At 45.4% G+C, this 17,577-nt stretch overlaps 2 protein-coding genes across 7 annotated transcripts in view; one reads left to right on the top strand and one right to left on the bottom strand.

The window, feature by feature from the left end:
• Window positions 1–10,768, top strand: part of Mfsd4a (major facilitator superfamily domain containing 4A) — a 47,811-nt gene extending 37,043 nt beyond the window's left edge. The window contains exons 9-10 of one of the 3 annotated variants that reach the window (XM_052736877.1): window positions 1,539–1,633; window positions 10,444–10,768. In XM_052736877.1, the coding sequence (XP_052592837.1) occupies window positions 1,539–1,600 (62 nt within the window). In that variant the 3' untranslated portion in view covers window positions 1,601–1,633; window positions 10,444–10,768. Of the gene's footprint in view, window positions 1–1,538; window positions 1,634–6,401; window positions 7,395–10,443 lie in introns of those variants that run through there. The other 2 variants (XM_052736876.1, XM_052736879.1) reach the window with 2 other exon arrangements.
• Elk4 (ETS transcription factor ELK4) overlaps window positions 1–17,577 on the bottom strand; it is a 28,537-nt gene that overhangs the window by 2,974 nt on the left and 7,986 nt on the right. For 3 of the 4 annotated variants that reach the window (XM_052736883.1, XM_052736882.1, XM_052736881.1), the window contains exons 2-5: window positions 16,730–16,945; window positions 13,512–14,381; window positions 12,476–12,592; window positions 3,503–6,485 (exon numbers count right to left, since the gene is read on the bottom strand). In XM_052736883.1, coding sequence (XP_052592843.1) covers window positions 6,387–6,485; window positions 12,476–12,592; window positions 13,512–14,381; window positions 16,730–16,936 — 1,293 coding nt within the window. In that variant the 5' untranslated portion in view covers window positions 16,937–16,945 and the 3' untranslated portion in view covers window positions 3,503–6,386. Of the gene's footprint in view, window positions 1–1,385; window positions 6,486–12,475; window positions 12,593–13,511; window positions 14,382–16,729; window positions 16,946–17,577 lie in introns of those variants that run through there. The other variant, XR_008217880.1, reaches the window with a different exon arrangement.

Below are 17,577 nucleotides of genomic sequence, written 5' to 3'. Positions count from 1 at the left end.
GCATGGTGGTGCATGCCTTTAATCCCAGCACTTAGGGGCAGAGGCAGGAGGATCTATGTGAGTTCAAGGCCAGCCTGGTCCACACAGCAAGTTTCTCAGAGCTACACAGTGAGACACTGTCTCAAAAAAAACAACCAACAAAAAACAACAAACAAGCAAACAGTGCTAATACAGATCCCAAGAAAGTGCCAAGTGATTTAATAGCAGTGCACAGAATTCCCCCGCCCCTGAGAGCTGGCCGGGTGAATGATTCTATTGGCAGGACTGTGGGCCAGCTGCCAGGCACCCCATCTCCCTCTCACCTTATCAACAAGATTCCAGGCTATATGAGCACAGCTCACAATCCCCAGAGGGATGAGAATCAGTGGGCCTTACTACGATGGGAGCAAGGCAAAGCTGAGACCATTCAGCCTGACCCCTCTGAGGTTTCTGCTAATGCTACTAACATAGGGCTTAAAGGGGACATGATGCCGACAAGCCAGGAGGCCTCCCTCCACTTACACCCTAGACACCTCCTGAGAAACCTCCCAGGCAACCTAGGAGCCATCTTACATGAAAGCAAACAGAAATTCAAAGAGCTTTGGGAAAGATGTCCTTCCACTTGCTGCATGGACAGACATCTGCAGGGTAAGACTGTTGGGAGTGGTCTAAGCATCGGGCCCCTAACACACTGGCAATGGTCTGTAAGGCCTATGATTCCATGCATTTAAAAATGAACCGAGGCCGGGCGGCGGTGGCGCACGCCTTTAATCCCAGCACTAGGGAGGCAGAGGCAGGCGGATCTCTGTGAGTTCGAGGCCAGCCTGGGCTACAGAGCGAGATCCAGGACAGGCACCAAAACTACACAGAGAAAACCTGTCTCGAAAAAACAAAACAAAAACTGAACCAAACAAGGCACTGTCCTTAAAAGGTGACACCTGTAGGTGCAGCAGTGAGGGGGTTTCCTTTATTAGGTTTAGAACAAATAGTCATCCTAGGGGATACATGTGCCACTCACGGAAAAAGAGTCACATGCCCTGGGTCAACATGGCAGTATATATAGAGAGATGTACTCAGCCAGTACCTCCGGAGGACTTAGAAATGTGCTCGATTCCCAGGTAAGTACTTCAAAGACAAGTTAACTTCATAAAACTTCCCCATGTGCATTACACTTAATATTCAAGAGACTGTCTGTGATCCCCAGGAATTTCCTGGTGAAAGCTGTCATTTAGTTATGGAGGAGGTGTTGCTAACAATGTAGTCCAGCAGTGCTCACTTATTTAGCATGCACGAGGGTCCTGGTTCTGTCCCCAGCACCACAGAATCACGTCAAATCATGTGAGCAGACTGTTACTCTCCTACAAGCCACTCTGCCTTTCACAAGGGCTAACTACAGACAGCAGTACCTAAGAAATGGCTTCTTTCTGGCAAGCTAGCCACGTGTCACATTCTGTTTCAGCAACAGCAAAGCAGCTTGAAGGACTGTCAGCTTCAGATGGAGCACTCGCTGGACCCTCGTACCACGATGACAACTGACCTCTCCCATCTGCTGTTCACAGGTGAAGACATGATTCTGATAGCAACAAGTTCCACGGAACACAAGACGCACCATCACCCGTAAGCACCCTGCTCAGAGATGGAGACTGTGCCTTCAGTAAGTAGTTCTGATACTGTAAGAGAAGGATGGGGCAGCGCCAGCACTGGGAACAGCAGACCTAGATGAAAACTAACAAAGCGCTTTCCACAGAAGCCAGCATCTGGGCGTGTCTGCCGGAGATAGATCATGTGTCTGTCCCTTCCCAGCGCCCTGTGTCAAAGAACAGTTAGCCGTTCAAATCCACTTGAGACCCCCCACCCCGCTCCCCCATCCCCTCCATTCCCACCCTCACCCCAGACCACAGCATCAACACTCTCAGTCTTGTGGGTTTGGAAATTCATTCCCAGCCCCAGGTTTCTGCTCAGGCCCGCACTTGTCTCCACGCCTTTCCAAGCCAAAGCATGGCACCGTGGCATGACTCCCAGTTTTTGGCACAGGCGAATGACACATATGTAGTAAATAAGTGATAAACAGGACAAGCCACTGAGTAAACTGTTCCTTCAGCTGCTTAAGTGTCCCAAATTGAAAAAAAAAAAAAAAAAAAAAAAAAGAAAGAAAAACCACAACAAAAACAGCATTTTACAATCCAGCAAGAAGGCTGAAGCTGGCATATACTTTAGCGTCAAGTAACCTGATGTAGTTGTGAAGCTGTTGGTAAAATATAACATAAAGTCAAAGAAGTCTGTAAGAAGACCATAAAAATAAAACTGTCAGTCGTGCGTAACACAGAGATGAAAAGGAACAGCTGTCAGGACGTGCAGGGAATCCAGAAGGCATTTGGGAATGAATCCCATGAGAAAGAATTAATGGGAAATTGGAAAAAGCTATGACAAAGCTCCAGAAAATTTCAAGTTAGAATTTTCCACGTTAAAAAAAACAATCTGTATTTGAGAATCAAACAGCAACTTCATGTTGAGTCAGTGATTTAGGACAGTGTTTGATTCTAGAGTCATCTGCTGGGGTGCGGGAAGGACTCAGCAGGTCTGGATGCTATACAGAATTTATTTCTTATGCTAAACCCTCACTGTGTATGTTACAGTGTGAATGTCATTTTAATAGAGTGAATCTTTGGGAGAAATTTCTATGTTGAAAAACGTCTACTGTGCCGAACAATAGCTTACAGTCATAATCTCAGTACTTGGGATACCAAGGCAGGAGGATTGCCAAGAGTTTGAGGCCAGCCTAGACTAAAGACTAAGACCCAGTCTCAAAAATCAAAAAAGAAAACCTTTTCCTAATCAAGGTGTGTTCCAGAAGACTGCCAACCTGCTCTTCTACAATTCTACTGAGGGTCTCAATGGTGCTTAAGACATTACCATATAAAGCTGCCTTTCAGAATGTTAAAATCACAGGCCACGGTAAAACAGTCCTAGACCTCACATAGCACAAGGCCAAGGTGAACAAAAGACTGTGTTAACATCAACAGCTGGCATTACGCCATGAAGGCCAAGCCTCTGGTATACCTGCCAGCCACTCCTGGCTTTTTTGATCTCTAGTACAGAATACAAATCTGAAAGGAATTTTCCAGTTTAAGAAGAAAAGTCCAGTACTCTATCCAAGTTCATGGCCTTGCTTTTTCCACCAAAACTTGAAAAAACAGTCAGACCTGGTGGTGTACACTTGTAAATGCCTGCATTTGGGATTCAGTTCACAGCCAGCCTGGGTGACATAGAAAGATCCTATCTCAAAAACAAAAACCACAGTGAAAAAAAAAATTACACTTACATTTTAACTGTTAAAACGTAAGGGAAAATAAACTTACATTTTAACTCAAGGAAGCTTAATGATGGCCTTATGAGGGCTTTTAGATTCAATTATATATTATATACTTTTTTAATCAGTGGAAATGTCTACTCTTATTCAAACATACTGACTACAAGGACTGTAACATCACAATAATATTATGAGAAATCATTAAAAGATTACTTAAGTTAGACCTGACATTTTAATTTTGTATTTAAAAAAATCAGCACAAGTAAGAGAAAAGTACAGATCAAGTGAAAACGCACCTAGGGAAGTATACACAGGGGTCTGTGGCACTACACTGAGCCACAGAAAACCAAGGAAATCAGCAGACTCTCCAAACCCAGGCCTTCCCAGGACCCTGAAACCTTTACACCTTCAGTCACTGAGCTGAGCAGAGATGGTCCAGAGCAGAATAAAAGCCAAGAGGCCTCAGAAGACATCTCAAACCCTGACAACCTGCTCATCTCCCCTGCCTCAGTCTACTGATGCCCAGCACCATTTGCCCTGGCAAGATGACTGGGGGTGGACGCCAGATGTGAGCTGAAGGTACAGAATCTCTCCTGAATACTGATCTGTTGACACTAAGAATTCTATGGCTATTCAAACCATACAAAGCTCAGACTTTTTCAGGAAGGAGGTAGTCTACAGGAAATGTCTGCCGCACACATACAGCAAGGTTATAAACACACACACACACACACACACACACACACACACACGAGCAAGCACATGCTTCCTGGAACTCACTCATTTCAAGAAGAAAGCAGGTCCCTCTATTGCCCAAGGCCTCACGGTTTCTTACAAAGTTGCTCTGGGTTTTTTGCTTCTGTTTTTTTTTTGTTTTGTTTTTGTTTTTTTTTTTGAGACAGGGTCTCATGTAATCCAAGCTAGTCTCAAACTCACTATGTAGCTGAGGCTATCCCTGATTCTTGATCCTCCAGCTTCCACTTCCCATGTGCTGGGATCACAGACCTGTGCTACCACACCTAGCCTGAGTTTCAATGGTGCCCTTGGATCCATGGCACTTCTGTGCTAAAAACAGTAAGTTATCAAATATATCATCTGTGAAAATAAACCAATGGCTTTTCTCCTTTAACTCAGGAAGATAAAACTTTTTTATGTTTTCTAGAATTTCAAACACCTAGGTAGGTCAACTCTCAATATTTACTTAGTACACACTATATTAACCCACTAAATTACTACAAAGTGCTGCTGAGGGTAATTCCAAATATGCATGCAAACTAAACAATCTACCATGGGAAGAAAGTCCGTTATAGTGCCTGTTCCCTTCCCTCTGAACACGACCTTTCAACCCTACTATTGCACATCATGAGAACAGAACATGTAGACAAGCACAAAGGAACCAGTAACAGGTCTCCAACTGCCCCACGAAACGGGAGCTCACTGTCGCCGTTCACTACCCAGCCAGCACACACTTCTATACTTAAGCATCTCTGCACTGGACAGCCAATGCTGTGCACCTGAAAGATGCCACTCTGTATCCATGTCATTCTGAGCTTCCCAGCCCCACATCATTCCACTCAGGTCATGTCTAGGGTTTAATGGGTGGAGGGTGGGGCATGTAATTTAATTTAGTTCTGGACTTTAGAGTCAAAATGTTCAAGATTCCACTGTGAGACTGCTCTCAATTCAATCTGAGAGATCAATGTTCCTGTGTACATCTGGCTCTGACTCACCACACAGTATTTCATAAATGTGACAATATGAGAAGGTGGCCGTAGTAATGAGAAGTAGGTTCTCATTACTAATTTAACAATCATATTCCTATGTATGAGAATGGCCAAATGCAATCTGATCTTCCATAATTTAAAACATTTTTGGAAAGAAATGAGCACACCTGCATCTCCTGACTGACGGGAAAGTTTCACTTTCCAGTCCACTTTCCTGATAACACCCTAACACTGCTTCCTCCTCTGACCTCAGATGTAAAAGGATGCATGGTGAGTGCACAGCAGAAGTGGATAAAATAAGCAAGAAGAAAAGGGGGCTGTCACTCTGGGTGTCTTCTGGCTGGGAAATGCCCCACCTTGTGTCTCAGGGTATTCAACTGAACCTTTCTGCTTGCTTCCAATATTCAGTTTTCAAATCCTACTCTATTCTCCTAAAAATCATCATTTTCTGAGATGTGCTGCACAGATAATACAGAACCACACCACTCAGAGAGCAGACAAGAGGTCTGTGCCTGAAGTGGGGGTCCTGTATTTTCATGGAATGCTCCAAAACCCACCTTAAAACTGAGCTTTCAGAGCCTGAGTGTTAAAAAACTCGGGGCCTGTTGACAGGTTCAGACGAGATCACAGGTATAGTACAGAGATCCCACCCAGGATGAGTGCAAACCAGATGCTTTTCTATGGAGCTATCACGTCAGAGCCCACAGCAAAACAGAGGCTCCCCAAACACTCTATACTCCTAAGACTAGGAATGATTCTTTCTCCCACTGTTCATGAGCGGCTCCCTTTTAGTCATTCAACAGAGAATACTTACTACTAAATATACTACCAATTTTGTTTAAGCAGTATTTTTATCCTTTTGAGACAGTCTCACTATATATATATATATGGCCTAGGCTGGCCCTCAACTCTTGGTGTTCTCCTGCCTCAGCTTCCCAAGTGTTGGGATCACAGAGGTGGGCCATCATACACAGCTAACAAATATTTTCTTTAAATAACAGATTCTAAGCTTTTTCCCCCTGGCCAAAGAGTCCTAACATCTAGGACCCGTAACTTTGTTCTCGAACTTTCTTGCAAAACAAAGCTGCTAAACCCCAACAGACCAATGTTTTTTTGCACAAAGCTTAAGAAAATAAACAAAAAACAGCAATAACAACAACCTTTTAAAAAAGAAGTGAGGTGGAGTTTGGACTCCAATTAAGGCATTTTTATACTTTCCAACTTCGGAGAATCCTGAAAAGGCTTTCAACAGGCAATGGGAAAATTACAACAGTCTGTATGAGCACTGCAGAATTTGCCCTCATTTCAAACCAAATCATGTTGGACATCTCTGTTTCTTAGTTCCTTGGTCTCTTAGTCCACAACTGCATGGGTTATGTCTTCTGTAGGTCTGGAGAAAATGGGCCAGGAGTGGAAGGTCCGTCCAGGCTAGACAGAGTGAATGGTCCATGACTGTTGAGCACGGAAGGAAACTGAGGAGACAAAAGCAGATCAGCATCCTATTACACCTCTTCTCCACTCTCCGTCCCTCCTATTCCCCGGGGCAGAACACAAGACACATCCTCAGGACAAAGGCAATGACAGTGTATCACAGACGACCACGATGGAGTTCCATGTTTTGTTTAAATTGATCACGTGTGGGGTAGGGTGGGGTGGTGCACACACAGGCACCACAGCTACGTGTGAGGTCAGAGAACTCTGTGAGGGCCCTTCTCTCCTTCCACGTCTGTAGGCTCCAGGGACCAGACAGGCTGGCAGGCTTGCACAGTGAGTTCTTCACCCACTGAGATATCTCGCAGGCCCAAAAGATGGTTACAGCAAAAACATACAATCAAAAATTTCTTTGTCCTCCAAGAAGCTACTTGCAATCAATAGCCCCACTGGCAAAGGGAAAATCAGTTTTCTCCATGAACTGTCCCTGGGTGTATCAACCAGACTCCAGGGCAGGCCCCATGTCAAGGAGTAGTTGGCCAACACAAAACAGACTCCCTGGGTTTTGTTGCTGTGTTTTTTTTTTTGTCTTACTGATTTATTTTTAGTTTGTTTATTTGACTTTTTGTTTTCCTGTTGGGTTTTTTGTTTGTTTGTTTTCAAGACAGAATTTCTCTGTGTAATAGCCCTGGCTGTCCTAGAACTCACTCTGTAGACCAGGCTGGCCTTGAACACACAAAGATCCACCTGCCTCTGCCTCCCAAGTGCTGGGATTAAAGGTATGTACCACCACCGCCCAGCTTTCTGTTGGCTTTAAGAGATAAACAGACCCTCTGTTTATTAGACACAGAGAGAGAACGTGAAGTTGAGTGGGTAAGGAAGTGAGAAGGACCTGGGAAGACATGGGGGAGGAGAAAGAATATGAACCAACTATATTGTATAAAACATGTTTTTAATAAAAATTTTTTTTAAAAAAAATGTGTTTGTCCTAACAATGTATAGACTAACTCTTTCTAATCTACCTCAAAGGAATGACAACATTTACTCTAATGACATCCTGGTATACACCCTTACACAACGTCAAAGGGTTAGGAAATGTGTGTATGGGCGTTAGGATGTGCAGAGAGGCACAGTGGTTACCAGAGCCTCATCCGAGAGAACAGCTGTGACATTCTGAGAGCATCTGCACAGCGGTCAACTCCAGGCTGACCCTAGGGACAGCATCGGGAAGAGCTTAAGGGCTCAGATCACTCTCCACTCCATTTCTTCTGGGGAGAACCACTCCCCACATGCAGAAAAGTAAAAATGTAACATAGAAAAACGTCTCGATGCTCTTCCCATGTAATAACATTCAATAATTTAGGAATTGGGGTGAAAAGCAGAGGACAGCAGTGGTGTATATTCCACAAGCATGCAAAGCCCCAAATTCAATCCCCAGTTATCACTAATACCAAAAACAAACAAACAAACCAATCGGGCAGAGACAGAACGGCCTCGGGGTGGAAGCTGGTGCTGGGGCCAGAGCCAGAGCCTTACTACCACTGAGCTACTCAGACCCCAGTCCCTAAGATGTTTGTTTTCTTTTCTTTTCTTTTTTAGAATCCAGTGTCTCACTCTGTAGCCTAGTGTAGACTGGGGTTCAACATCTCTCTACAGCCCTCTCAAGTGCTGGGACCACAGGTCTGTGCCATCACGCTCAGCTCTCCTTTCTTATTTTTATTTTTTGCAGTACTAGGGATTGCATCCAAGACCCGACATGTGCCAGGCAAGGACTCTATCACTGAGCTATATATCCACATCTTTCCTTTATAAATTGTAAGATAAAGGCTCACAAATTTGCCCAGGCTGGCCCTTAACTGTCTGCCTTTGGAGTAACTGGGATTACAGGCAGGTGGCAGCAGACTTAGCCTTATTTTATTTTTGAAAGAATAGACGATTAAATTATAAAATGTAAGAAAATTCCCCAGGGCCAGTCACCGCAGAACAAGCAAATAAACCAGATAGAAGAATAACTGCAGTTTAGAGTCTAAATGCCTGGGGCAGGATAAAGGTGACATCAGATTATTCAATGTTATTGAATGAGAAAGGCATTAAGTTTTTCTGTATTTTATTTTTACTTTTTTGTATGTGAGGAGTGGTTCTCCCCAGGAAAAAAAAAAATGGAGTGATAAGAGTGATTGAAACCTCAATATAAGACCTTTCCTAATATCTTAGGTGGGGAGATAATACAAAATTCATTTCCTAAACTCTGTATTTAAAATGCTGATATAGGCTGACGAGATGGCTCAGCAGAAAAATGCTGATATGTATCAATTTTGAGAGGTAAATGATATAACATTCTCAAGACTTTCCTCTTTAAAAAAAAAGGCTGGAGAGATGGCTCAGTGGTTAAAAATACTGGCTGCTCTTCCAGAGGACCCGGGTTCAATTCCTATCACTCAAATGGCAGCTCACAACTGTAACTCCAGTTCCAGGGGATCCGACACTCACACAGACATACATGCACGCAAAACACTAATACACATAAAAATAAAAATAATCATTTAAAAATTTTTTTAAAGAAAGTTTTTAAAAAATGTAATTAAAAGCGGGAAACTACAAACAAACAATTAAATTTTAAAGAGAGAAAACCTATCTGCCCCCTAGCGCGCCTGCACCAGAGTCAGGCAGTACACATCTCTGTCCCGGGTCCTGTAAGATTATGAAGCTGAAACTGTCTATCAACCTGTAACATTATAACTATCCTAGAGTCTTAGTGCCACACACTCCCCAGGTGTTGGTGTCAACAATCTACTGCGGTGTACTCGTAGGAAAGTACGAGTGCAGCACATGGAGTTGTGAAGAGTGCCCTACACTCAGGAATGAGAACGTCACTGGTTCATGTATTTGCCATGTGCCATTATGATTTTCTGTCCTCTTACCACCAGCAGCCTTAGACACACATCTCCCGTTGCCACTCTGTGTTTAGACAGGATCACACTGTAACTTAGGCTGGCCTGCAACTGTGTAGCTCAAACTCACAGTGATTCTCCTCCCCAGTCTCCCAAGTGCTGGGATTACAGATGTGAGGTGCATCTCCACGCTGCATGAATCCTAAGTGGTCTTATAATAAACACAGAGCCAGATATCGGGTGAAGCTAAAGATCAGAGGAAACAAGCCACAGCCACTTCTCACCTCGCCAACTCCTCAAATCCTCTGACTGAATGCCTCTGAGTCCTCAGCCGAAAGGCCTAGCTCCTGTCTCCTCAGGCCTCATATGCCTTTCTCTGCCCAGCCATTTCACTTCCTGTCTTAACCTTCCTAGTGCTGGGATTGATGGCGTGTGTGCTGCCCTAATACTGGGGTTAAAGGTGTGTGCCACCTCTGCCTGGCTGTTTCTCTCCTAGATTGAGTCAATCTCATGTAGTCCAGTGTGGCCTTGAACTCACAGAGATCCAGACAGATCTCTGCCTCCTGAGTGCCAGGATGTGTTGCACAGAATTTTCTCATCTTGTACCTCACATACACACACGGCACAGTAGGATTATATAAGTATAACATGGTGGCACGGAACAAAAATCACCGCATGATTCCCTTCTCAAAACATGTCCCCATCAACAGTAGAACACGTGTGCTACTGGGGGAGGGCCACTGAGAATGGAAAAGCTTAAGCACTGGGAAGGAAGGAGGCGGAGAAAGAAGGGAGAGGGAGATTAACCAAAACTAAGTATTTTAAAATTCTTAATGGAAATCTACTACTTTGTAAGCTAACTAAAGAATGTGATTAAAAAAAAAAAAAGCAGTTTGAATGAAGATACCTTGCATGAGTGAATAATGTTGTTCCCAGAAGTCAAGTCATGGGCTATTAAATAAATTCCAGTGCCAAGTCTGGGATACTTCCTTATGAGTATCATGGAGTCCTCAGAGGCCCTCAAGACAATGTAGACTCTTCTACTGCTCTTGGTTGCCCAGCAGCTGCTAAGACCTATTGCTAAAGACACCTCACACTTTGGTTGCAGGTCAGAGAAATCAAGCTGGAACGGACCTAGAAACTTCCTCCCCGATGGCTAGCTTTCACAGTGCTGGAACACGGCCCTGGAAGAGAAAAGCCACCAGTACTATGACCTGGCGGTGGATCTCACACGCTGAATACTGACCTGCCAGGCAACCTGTAGCCACCAACGATCTAACATCAATATTACGGGAGTAACCAACCACTTTTTAATTAGACTGAAAGCCAGCTCCACGGGTGCAAGTCCATGCCCAGGACTGTAACCCTGGTCAAAGGCGACAACTGGGGTGCTCACAGGCCTTAAGGGGACCTACTGTTATTGTTTTACTAAATGGACATGTTGTCAAATAGCCTTCTAAATATAACTTTTATCGCAAGAGATGAATGCAGCTCTCAACTCTCATCAGAGCTTTTTTTTTTTTTTTTTTTTTTTTTTTGGTTTTTCGAGACAGGGTTTCTCTGTGTAGCTTTGCGCCTTTCCTGGGACTCACTTGGTAGCCCAGGCTGGCCTCGAACTCACAGAGATCCGCCTGGCTCTGCCTCCCAAGTGCTGGGATTAAAGGCGTGCGCCACCACCGCCCGGCCTCATCAGAGCTTTTTAAAAAAAAAAAAAAAAAAAAAAAAATTAGCCGGGCGGTGGTGGCGCACACCTTTAATCCCAGCACTCGGGAGGCAGAGGCAGGCGGATCTCTGTGAGTTCCAGGCCAGCCTGGTCTCCAAAGCGAGTTACAAGAAAGGCGCAAAGCTACACAGAGAAACCCTGTCTCGAAAAAACCAAAAAAAAAAAAAAAATTATGTGTCTCTGTATGTGGGTTTGTACATGTGAGTTCAGGTGTCCAAAAAGGGTGCTGGGAACTGAACTCTGGTCCTCTGCAAGGGCAGTGCACACTTTTTTTTTTTTTTTTTTTTTGGTTTTTCGAGACAGGGTTTCTCTGTGTAGCTTTGCGCCTTTCCTGGAACTCACTTGGTAGTCCAGGCTGGCCTCGAACTCACAGAGATCCGCCTGGCTCTGCCTCCCGAGTGCTGGGATTAAAGGCGTGCGCCACCACCGCCCGGCTGCAGTGCACACTTTTAACCGGTGAGCCGCTTCTCCAGCTCCTTTTTGCAGTAAATGATGGTTAATATTGAGATTCACACTGGTCAAAGTGCAGCGAACAAGTGTCTGTGGCGAGCTCAGCCATGAATGGGGCGTCTATAGTACACATGCACGCACACCCCCCAAGACTCAGGGAACACTGTGGAAGAGGGGCAGAGAGAATTTAGGAGCCAGAGGATGGGGAACAGTGCTGTGATCCTGTCTTCCTAATATGACACGGCGTTGTACTCCTCAACCCACAGCAGCTGGGGTTACTCAAGATCAAGCAAAATCAAGCAAGTCAACATTCCAGCAAGGCTAGTGGAGGAGCGCCTGAGGCCCATCCTAGCTGAGGAGCTGTAGTTAGGAGCTGCTGGCTGAGGAGGATTCATTTTCTTCAGGGGTGTAGCCCCAGATCCAGTAAATAAGCCCATATCTACTCATGCATAGACAAGTAACCCTAACCCCCCCCAAAAAAAGAGAGAGACATGAACACGGGAGGAGGAAGTGTTGTGAAGAGGGGGGAAGAAGGATCCCAAAGGAAGCAGAAGGGGTGTAGGCAAGGGGACTGGGTTGTCTATGTGTGTAGGTATGTAATTCTGATCGAAATGCATTAAATGTATCCTCATCATGGCTGTGTGTGTACACACATTAGTGTATGTACACAGACTGTCTGACTTAGAGTGGTTTAACTTAACACAGCACAAAAACATGCCGTATGCATTCAATAGGAACTATGCCTTGAACACCAGTATTTTCCTGGGCTAGCAATATGCACTAGGAAAGTTTCTTGCTATGCTGGGTAGCAACTGAGAGTCACAGCCCCCAGTCACACACTGCATCACAAGGAAAGGCAACCAGTGCTCTGCAGTGGTGTGTGACAATGACACTGAGCAGTGGGACACCTCTGCCCACTTCTGCAGTTAACGTTCCCCGATCACAGAAGGCACACTGGGTAATTTACCTGGAAAAGCGTATTAGCACCTTGCAGTCTGGCGGGGCTCAGGGGAGCAAACGGGCTGAGAGTACTCCAAAAGTGGATACTGGAGAGCAAGGGGCTCGGAGTCAGCAAGATGGGCGTCTGCAATACACAAGAAGATGGCTCAAGGGCTTGCCAGGATTGTGCCCTAGCATTCCAAAGACACAAACAGAATCCACACACTATGCTCTTCTCCTCCCCAAACATCTCTAAGCCCAAAACTTTCTCATGATGAAAAGCTCAGAAATCATTATATATTTATAACCTAGGAAAGACAAAGGTCACCACAATCACTTTAGAACCTAACTTTTATAGGGTCTTTGTAACCTAGAAAGCAAACCTAAATTTGGGTACAAAGGGCAACAGCTGAGTACCTATAATATCAGACCAGCTGGGGTGATCTTATTCAAAAGCTCTCCGAGGGGAGCAAGATAATAATGTATAGGTGAGCTGACGACAAAGCCCCACCATTCCTTCTCTCAAGGTTCTCAGTCACTTGTGTTTTCTCTCTCCTAAGACAGCAACAGTTTTAAGGGAGCCCCTGAAGTTGCTTTCTTTAGGAGGAGGTAGAAAACCTTGCAAATCAATGACTTCTGCTTTACTTAGAGAGGGTCTCATGTAGCCCAGGATGGTCCCAAACTGGCTATGTAGCCGAGGATGATCTTCAACTTCTGATCTTCCGCCTCTACCTCCTGAGTACTGGGATTCCAGGTATGCGGCCCCACGCCTGGTTTATTCAATGCTGGGGATGAAACCCAGGGATTTGTGCATGCTAGGCAAGCCCTCTAACATCTGAGCTACATCCTCAGCCCAAGAACAATGAATTTTAAAAGATGAAATGTCAAATCACTTTTGTTTTGCAGATTCTAGTTAAGGTAAGGAAATGAGTCTCACAGGTTTACACATAACCTTTCTAAGACAGCCCTACTTAGCAGCTATTTAATTGTGCAGGTATAAGCTCTGGATACAGTTTAAAAGATGAATAAACGCATTCACGCTTGAGAGGACGAGAGCAAGCTACCTGTGAAAAAAGGGCTGGTGTAAGAGACGCTGTTGGGAGGGACGGACTTAGGATCCCCAGGGGGCTGGGGTCACTGCCTGTGACCACAAGGGCGGGCGTCAGTTCCAACCCTTTGGGCTTCTTGGATCTTGAGGAGTTATTTGTTTTGTCCTTTTCTGGCAAAGCTGAATCCTCATTTTTAGGCTCCAGTGACAAGTTCTCTGGAAGTTCCATTGGCTGAGAAGCCACTGAGTCAATGTCTGTGTCGATGTCTGGGTTAGAACTCAGTGGTGGAGAAGGCGTCCTAGGAGGCTCCTTTGGAGGGAGGGGTGCGGAGGGGACTGGAGAGGCGGGGTTAAAAGCAGTAGCCAGAATGGATGCAGAGGCCGGGGCTTCCAGAGCGGGTAGTGTGGGAGAAACCAGCGTCTCCAAAGCTTGGATAGTTTCTTCAGAAGACGGAGAAATACTCGGGCTTGTTGAAAAGGTAACGGCAACAGGTTCGATGGGTGGCTTTTTGGCGGGTGTGGTTACAAATCTGATGACAGAGGCTGCTGGCTCCTGAGGTTTTTTCTCTGCCAGTTTCTCAGCTGGATTCTCTATCTTTATTGACTTGAAAAGCTTCTGGTTGGAGGTGTTCAGAGAGTTGAGAGTAAATGAAGAATACAAACCAGAGTGTATGTAGTCGTTGCGACTAGATGTCTTGGCTGCAGGCTGGGGCGCCCGCTCCTTTCCCCCACTCTCAGCATCTTTGGAACCACTGGCTTCAATGGAATTTAGAGTTTCACAGTCTCCCTCGATCCTGCCTACCGTCAGAGGATCCATTTTCAAAATCTCCGGATAAGAGACGAACTTATACACAAACTTCTGACCATTCACTTTTTTAATGATGTTCTGTAGACAGAGAAGACAAGCATTCTTTAACTTTCTTATAAAGTTACATCTCATAGTGCATGCAAAAGGGAACCCAGTGAAGCGCTCTATTTGAGAACTAGGCATAGCTTTTAAAAAAGCTTCAAAAGCATCTACACTCTTCTCCCCAGGCCAAACACAGTCCTGCTAAAGCAGTTCAAGGCCTCCTCAGCAACTGGACTAAGATAAGATAGCACATAGGAAGGAGCCGAGGCTGGGACTGTCTGGCCCTCTCCATCCAACACCTGTATGAAGTCAGAACTCACTGAACTCCAGTCTCCAAACAGTCCCAGTGGTGTGAGCCGTAAGCACTCAGAGGAAGCTAAGGGGTCTCAGCACGCGACAGCTGTGAGCTCCCTACTTCAGCTGGGAAGGTCAACCACTGAAAGGTGGAGGAAGACAGCTCAGACTCTGACTCTAAGTCTATTCTTCAGAGGTGTGTATTTTTCTCCAGTGCCCAAGAAAATATTCCAAAGTCACAAGGTATTAGAAGTTATAATTTTGGGCTAGAGAGATGGCTCAGTGGTTAAGAGCACTGGCTGTTCTTCCAGAGGTCCTGAGTTCAATTCCCAGCAACCACATGGTGGCTCACAACCATCTGTAATAGGATCTGATGCCCTCTTCTGGCCTGCAGATATACATGCAGGGCACTCATACATAAAATATAAATTAATTAATAATAAAATTTTGGGTTGAGGAGATGGCTTGGCAGGGAAGGGTATTTATTATCTATGCAAGCCTGTGCCTCAAGTCTGGCCCCCAGAATGTAAAAAGCTGGTGTGGTAGTATGGCCATGCAATCCCAGCACTCCTACAGAGACAAGGAGCAAGGACAGAACTGCCTGGAAACTTGTAGGCCAGAGAGCCTGGAATATGCAGCTCAGCAGACGACAAGAGACTCAGTTTCAACAAGTACCACAGAAAGTGAGAACAGACCCTCAAAGCTTATCCTCTGGGAAGACCGAGGAGAAAGCTAAAGCTGGGTGCAGTGATACAAGGTGGCACACGCCTTTAGTCCCAGCACTCGGGAAGCAGAGGCAGGTGGATCTCTAAGTTTGAGGCCAACCTGGTCTACAGAGATATCCAGGACAGCCAGGGCTAGAGACCCTGCCTCTAAATAAATAGGCAGGCAGGCAGGCAGGTAAGTAAGTAAATAGGCAGGCTCTGGCCTCCTTGGGTACCAGGCACACAAGTGGTACACAGACATGCATACAGGCAACACACTCATACACATAAAATAAATCTTTAAAAAAACAAAAAACAGGACTGGAGAGATGGCTCAGCGGTTAAGAGCACTGGCTGTTTTTACAGAGGTCCTGAGTTCAGTTCCCAGCACCCACATGGTGGCTCCCAACCATCTGTAATTAAAACTGGCGCCCTCTTCTGGCATGCAGGCAGAACACTGTATATAAAATAAATAATTAAAAAAAAACCAAAAAACAAAAAACAAAAACAAAAAATCTTGTCCTTGACCTCCACAGACATGCTATGGCCCCCTCTCTCCCTCACACACACATAAAATAAACTTTAAAAAATTTTAAGTGTAATTGAAACTAAGAAATCAACTCTATTTTAAATAGCTACTCTTGCTGATCTAGAATCCATGGTAATCCTCTTGCCTCAGCCTCTTGTGTGCTAAGTTACAGGTGAGCCACCATACCTGGAGCAAAAGCTATTCTTTTTTTTTTTCTCAAGACAGGGTTTCTCTGTGTAGACCTGGCTGTCCTGGAACTCATAAACCAGGCTGGCCTTGAACTCACAGAGGTCCACCTGCCTCTGCCTCCCGAGTGCTGGGATTTAAAGGCGTGCGCCACCACCACGCCAGCAGGCTGGCAATAGCTCTTCTTTAAGGTATTAAGGAACTGTGGAGACGGCTCAGCTGGTAAAGCGTTGGTAATGTGAGTGTGGTGACCAGAGTCTGCTGCCCTGAACCCACGTAAAAAAGCCAGCTATGGAGCACCTACCAGTGCTGGGTGGCAGAGACGGGGATCTCTGGGACCTGCTAGGCAGTCTAGACAAATCAGCAAGATCCAGGTTCAGTGAGAGACCTTGTCTCAAAAAATCACCCCCCAACAAAAAACCCAAAGCAACTGAGAACAACACCTGTTGTTGACTTTTAGCCCCCACGCACACATACATACATGCATACACAGGTGCACACGTACCTTCACACATGGGAACACCACGTACATTCATGCACACACAAAAATTTCATCCTACTTAAATTGGACTAAGTAAACCACATTCGTACTCAGCATCTCAACAGAGACAAAGGATGCATTCTTGTTTTGAGGATCTCTCTATAGCGTCAGGGTTGGAGAAGGTATTTACCTTTACATAGTAGTATCTCAGGGCTCTGCTGAGCTTGTCGTAATTCATATTGGGCTTGTTCTTGCGAATGCCCCAGAGACGCGCCACCTCCTCGGCCTGCAGAAGCTTGAACTCGCCATTGTTAGACGTCCAGCAGATCATGTGCTCATTCTGAGGCTCCTGCAGGAGCTGAAGAAGGAACTGCCACAGAGTGATGGCACTGTCCATAGCAAGGGGCTGAAAGAGCATACGGACAGGTGAGACAGTCACTTCCTGCCAGCAAGCACCGTTGCTAAGTGTCTAAGTATCCTGCACACTCCTGCAGGATACATACTACTCCTATTACCACCATTTCACCTATCAGAAGGAGATTAACAGAGGGCTGAGTATCAAATGCTAACACTAAAACTGGAATCCACATTCTTACATATGCTATACTACTTAGGTTTTGATTTTACGGTGTCGCCTGTGTGGCCTCGGCTGGCCTTGAACTCACAGTTTTTCTGCCTCAGCCAGCCAAGTACTGGGGTTAAAGCGTGTGCCACCGCCGCCCAGCAAGGAATCTTTTTTTTTAATATTTTATTTTTATTTTGAATTATGTGTATATTTGTGTCTGTGTGTGCATTTGTGGACATGACAGAGGTGCCCACAGGGGCCAAAAGGGTGTCAGATCCCCTGGAGCTGGAGTGCTTGACATGAGTGTTGGGAACCCATCTCACATCCCCAAAAGCAGTACATACTCTTAACAGCTGAGCCAGCTCTCCAGCCCCTGGCTTCAGAAGGCTTAAGCACAGCTGGGTATGGCTCAGCAGCAATCCCTGTGCATGCAGGAGGCCCTGGGTTCCATCTCCAGCATGACAGCAGAAAAA

The sequence above is a fragment of the Peromyscus californicus genome, unplaced genomic scaffold (genome assembly GCF_007827085.1).
Source record: "Peromyscus californicus insignis strain IS unplaced genomic scaffold, ASM782708v3 Scaffold_14__1_contigs__length_90479793_seg_2, whole genome shotgun sequence".
NCBI classification, from domain to species: domain Eukaryota; kingdom Metazoa; phylum Chordata; class Mammalia; order Rodentia; family Cricetidae; genus Peromyscus; species Peromyscus californicus.
This window is presented reverse-complemented; position numbering and strand designations above follow the sequence as displayed.